We start from the raw sequence: 5,729 nt of genomic DNA on the forward strand, positions 1-5,729 counted from the left end.
ATTGAATATTAGGTAGGATATGGTCTCCTTCCAGTATTTCAAAATATATGTATTCATCTCACATTCCCCAATGTACCCTTGCATTTACTTGGGAGAAGACATAGTCCTCTCCATCTCACTATCAATATATATATTCATTTCACATTACCCAATGTACCCTCACATCTACTTGGGAGAAGACATAGTCCTCTCCATCTCATTATCAATATATATATTCATTTCACATTACCCAATGTACCCTCACATTTACTAAGGAGAAGACATGGTCCTCTCCATGTAATTACATCTCACATTCCCCAATGTACCCTCACATTTACTTAGGAGAAGACATAGTCCTCTCCATTTAACTATATATATATATATATATATATATATATATATATATATATATATATATATATATTCACCTCATTCCCAAATGTACTTTTCAGATTTACTTGGGAGAAGACATGGTCCTTTCTCATTAAATTCCTAATTTTATATTCATGTCACATTTCCAAATGTCCTCCCAGCTTACTTGGGAGAAGACAAGTCAACTGTAAGGATGAATGAGAAGTTAATGACATTAGTGAGAGGTGGTTGAGATGGAGAAGGGAAGGAGGGTATAAAAAGGGAAGGGGGAAGGAAGAAAAGGGGGGTTGGGGGTCTTGCTTATGATTGTGGGGGTTAGTTGTGATTGTTTGGGCTTGTTGTGTTTTTTGGAGACCTTAGGAACCTGTGGAGGTTTCTTGGGTTGTTGAGAGGAGGGAAGTATTGTTATCTTGGTTTGGATCTTTCATTTGGACACATGCACTACATATGGTTGGACTTGGGCTCGGAGGGCTAGGGAACCTGTGGAGGTTTTCTAGGTTAGGAATTATTTCCTAGTTGGCTAGGAGGTAAATCCGGTTGGGTCCGTAAAGAGCGTTCAGTAGGAGAAGCAGGGCAGAGGTATCTCCAACAGCCACCGATATAAGTATTCCTCCATAGACTACTCTTGTAAAGTTAATTAGAATGAAATATTCACCTTAATTTATGTTGATTATAATGTAAATGTTAAAATTTTATTTGTTTAAAAGCCGTGTAAGTAGGTAAGTTAAAGCCTCTTATCGCATTTAATTTCAGAAGAAATTAATTCTATTAGCAGACCCTAGGGAGGTCTCTTACACATCGTATCAGAGCCAAGTTCAAACACTGAGACCTATGGACCAATCCACTTCTATAAATTTTTAGGTTGATGTTGGATTTTAGTTATAAAAAAAAAAAAAAAAAAATTGAAGTACTCAGAAGCATGAAAATCTCTAATAATCACTCGTGAACAAGGGGTATCCCAAGGGACCAAGTTGCCAACAAATACATAATGGTATTGGATTCATAATAATGGATAACTAACAAATTAGGTTCAAAAAAAAAAATCATACATCTAGTAAGCCTTCCAATAGTCTCCTAGTACATAAACACTTTGCCAAAGAAGATTGGAGGGCCTATTTTAATTGATAAGTTCAGAATCACTGCCTCCTTTGCTTTTTGAGAGGATTTTGAAATCAGGGGTTTTGCTTTGAGGGTTTTTGAGTGAACCTATTGGTCACTTTCTAAGCGTTGAGATTGTTTGATAAAGAGCTGCTACAGGTCCTTATCTCAGTACAACACTAAGGATGAAACCAGCCTAATTGCTGATTCTTCTAATAAAAAAATAAAATAAATCTACACCTTCTATATACACATCTCTATTAAACCGTCTAGTTTCATAGAACTTCAAAATATCACAAGGTCACAGCAACTGATTGCATTACTACTGCGTCATCTTTTTCGGGGTTATTGAACCCAGTTCTCTTTGAACAAAGTTTACATGATTTACTCCTTGACTGTAACTGGTTTGACATCGTGATCTTTATGAGGTTTGGATTGTGTTATGGTAAATGTTGTTTCAGTCTTTGACATTTTTGTAACTGACGATTTTACGGATTATGGATGCCAGTTATTGTGGTTCTCAATTTTTTTTTTGTGGTCCTTACTTGCAGTTGTACGCATATAATACCCGGTCACTTGATCTTTTATAGCAATTACATTCATTTAAACTTTCCATTTTAGTAGCAGATGCCTTATCTGTTTTTATGTGAGTTGTATCAACCCATACAAAGAGTTCCTTGAATGAACATGTATCATGCTAATCGGTTTGAGGCATATGATGCAAATCCTTCTCGGCACTTATATGCACATATGCTTTGTCAAATTAGTGGACAAGTTATTGTCAACATTTTTTTTGCGTCACTCAACAATGCATATAGGGGAGTCAGCTATATTTGCTAAGGGTTTCTGGTTTTCGATATCCCAGAGCATTGGCTCCTTGTCCCATTCTAAGATTGCATCTGTGTTAGTTACATAAACACATTCCTAATTTACAACGATTTGAGATTATATTTTTTTTGAATTTTCTATTCATTTAGCAACTTGGCACAGATGCAATATGTTGGCTCGGAACTACTCCAACTAGCAAATTTTAGCTTCCCTCTATATAAGATATATGAGTTGGGAAATGATTATATTTATTTATTTTTCTTTTTGAGATACCATTTTTGAACACACTGGTTTTCGGTTTGGTGTATATATTTTTGAGCTTCTCTTAGAGTATATACGACTGTTGTATAATATGAAGCCAATTAAATTGTCTCAATCTTAAATGGTGTACTGTGAATTAGGATGATTATGCACCAGATATAAGATACCCCTTGGGATACCTCGAAACCTCCCACAATTTTTCTGAGTTTTATTGGGTTTTTCGGTGAGGAGTTTTGTCAAACATTTGGTGAGAACATGGTTGTAGGTGCACTTTTATAATTCGATTCAAATAAGGCAAACAGAGTAGCATGATACCGCCATGAATAAAGCCTTAACCCAGCAATATGTAATTTATATTAGGCCACGAAGAGTTACATATCACTGTACAATGTGTTTCAGCAATGAAAAGAGGAATAAAATAAAATACCAGTTGACTGTTGCCCAATTATATGGCTGTTACAATGCCCAGAATGTACCAGCAAGATTATATCTCTCCAACAGAGGCTACAACAGGTACAAATAATAATCCCACGCACAACACTTTAACTCTTCCCACTAAGACAGGGAACACGACCCTCTCATAATCAGCAAATCTGGTAATAATTCAGCGGTGTGGACTTCAATACATTAAGTGCTTTGGATGAGGTTCCAGCCATACAAAATTAAGAGAAATAGACTCCAAGATGACTGTAACTCATTCCCCTTTCATATAGAAATATCAGCCCATGTAAAGACTGACTATACCAGCCTTTAAACTAACAGCAAATCGACCCCCCTCTTTCATACTCTACCTTCAGATTGACTGTAAATACCATGCGGTTCACTCAGCCAGCAAAATGGGTAGTTCGTGGTCGCTTCAGCAGTGCTAATCTCTGCACATATCTCCTTTTGTCATTAAGAGATTAACATCATATCGATTACAACCCTGTCATTACTATGACTTCTTTAATATTAAATTTCAGCATAAACCTGCCTACGCTAGCCAATAATAATATCTTTGGCGTAAAATCAATTGATTGTCTCTTTTAATCTCAAGGGACATTATTCCACATAATATTTATGCAATAAACATATACCTATGCTTTTGAAGCAATCAACGATGTTGAGCCATTTCGAAGAGGTTTTGAAGGTTGTTTCTTGTTTGCAGAGCTCTGTCTAGTGGAAGTTCCTTTGTCTGCTACTAGACTCACTGACTTGTTTAAAAACATAGAAAGAGAGGTTTTACTCTTGGTTGTCTCTCCACTACTCGCCTCCTTCCTCATTCCGAGACCATTCTCCAATTTTCTTAAAGCCTTCAGAAGCCCGTTGGCAGGTTTGTTAGGCTCAAAAGAAACCAAAGGCTTTGATGCCCTAGATGTAGCATTTGATAATGATTTTGTTGAAATTGCTGATTTGCTGCGATTTGCTTGAGCTATCTTCTCTTTTGAAGAAGAAATATCCTGAAATTGGTTCGAACGAGCATGAAATAATCCCAATGATAACAGTGATAACAAAATAATGGCATCAGTGTAAAGGAATAGAATATCACCTATGCCATAGCAATAGAATCAGAATCAGAAATCTCACCTTACGATTAGGTTTTCTCTTTTGATCTTGCCTTTGAGAATCTGATAGGGCATGGTTAGATGTCACTTCCTCCTCTGCTTCTTCCATGTTTGTTTCCACACCCTGTGGTTCTTTAGGGTTATACCCATGTTCTAGTTCTTGTTTGAATGGCAATGGTTTTTCAAGTTCTCCCAGATCCAAATCTTCTAAATCTGCGTTGTTTCAAGTGTATAGTGTTGTTTTTAATTCTCTTCAATCATCTTGTTGCTAGAAGAAATGACCTCTGTAGCCATCTCATCTTGCTGAACATTATCCAACATCGAAGGTAAAGGTTGGCTTGCCTCTGTTTCTCCTATATACATGCTGACAGTTCCTTTCTCTGTATCTGAATTGTGAGGTGTATTGTCATATTCAATTGACTGCGTATAAGGATCCTCTTCAGTTTCCAAACCATTCCGTTCAGCAGCATCTTGCAGAACCCTTGAGTCTTCATGACTGTGACCTTCATTAAAAAGCACATCATTATCTGTCTCTGAATGGACTTCATTTTCAATCTCTGAATGGACTTCATTTTCAGTCTCTGCATGGGCTTCCAGCTGAGCCTACTATTCTAAAAGCCTTTCGAGCTGCTATTTTATGAATCCATGATTTAAAAAAAAAAAAAAACCATCATCGATCCAAGCGCGCAAAGCCAAAAAAAAATATAATAAATAAATTATAATTAAAAGGAATTATTTTTAGACGCTGGGTCAGGACTTTAAGCAATCAGTTAGCGTGCATCCTCTGTAAGTTCTGTTGGCGTGCAACCATTTTGGCAAACACTTTGTGCACATCCTCCAAACTCCCACATTTCGAATACATATCAACCATAGCATTTTCCATGATCACATCAAAACCACACCCAGCTGTAATTATATCTTCATGAATCTCCATTTCCCTCTTCCAGAGCCTCCAATTTTGCACAGGCTGAAATTGCGCCCGCAAAAGTGAACTCGTTGGGTTGAATTCTTGATCGCTGCATTTGACGAAACAACGCCAAACCCCTAGAGCATTCCCGTTCTTGGCATATGCCGCAAAATATGTATTTATAGTGAACTAACATATTGACACTAAAAGAAGAGGAGTCACCATGTGTCGCCTTCCTAGTGACTCTATTTGATATAATTCATGATAGCTGGTAATTGTTTCAGATTCTTTTTCATTAAAAAAAATAAAAAAAAATATGGAGTATAGTATTATTTAATTTAAAAATAAATAAACTTAAAATAAACAATTAATTGGATTGAGATTTAAGTGATTTATTAGTTAGATGCAATAGTATATAGTTAAAGGATATTATGGATATTTAGTGAAGAAATATATTTTATTTATTCATCTCAAACAGTTTAGATATAGTATCACTATATGTTCACATTTAAATGGAAAATATTAATGATATTTGATATTATTATTATTATTATTATTATTATTATTATATATATATATATATATATATATATATATATATATATATAATTTCTTATATCTATCTTTTGGGAATACACAAATGGAACGCTAATATTATATAATTTGAAATTAGTGTTGTATAAATTGAAATAAAATAATAAATACATCAATTTATATAGTATTGATTGTTTTGATGTAAA

The 5,729-nt window shown here is 35.2% G+C and overlaps 1 protein-coding gene across 1 annotated transcript; it reads right to left on the reverse strand.

The window, feature by feature from the left end:
* Positions 1–2,891: 2,891 nt before the first annotated feature.
* On the reverse strand, positions 2,892–5,143 carry LOC149200268 (uncharacterized). Its single transcript, XM_089399544.1, has 2 exons — positions 4,105–5,143; positions 2,892–3,977 (listed from the first exon to the last, which is right to left on the reverse strand). The coding sequence occupies exons 1-2, from the start codon at positions 4,189–4,191 to the stop codon at positions 3,615–3,617; spliced, it is 450 nt and encodes a 149-aa protein (XP_089255670.1). The 5' UTR covers positions 4,192–5,143; the 3' UTR covers positions 2,892–3,614.
* Between the last annotated feature and the right edge of the window lie 586 nt (positions 5,144–5,729).

The sequence above is a fragment of the Pinus tabuliformis genome, chromosome 2_1 (genome assembly GCF_031772625.1).
Source record: "Pinus tabuliformis cultivar Carrire ecotype Pingquan chromosome 2_1, CPIR1, whole genome shotgun sequence".
NCBI classification, from domain to species: Eukaryota; Viridiplantae; Streptophyta; class Pinopsida; order Pinales; family Pinaceae; genus Pinus; species Pinus tabuliformis.

Coding starts and splice junctions, on each gene's coding strand:
- LOC149200268 (XM_089399544.1), bottom strand. CDS start 4,191: ATGGAAGAAGCAGAGGAGGAAGTGACATCTAACCATGCCCTATCAGAT. Junction 3,978..4,104: donor AGAGAAAACCTAATCGTAAG/GTGAGATTTCTG, acceptor AACCAATTTCAG/GATATTTCTTCTTCAAAAGA.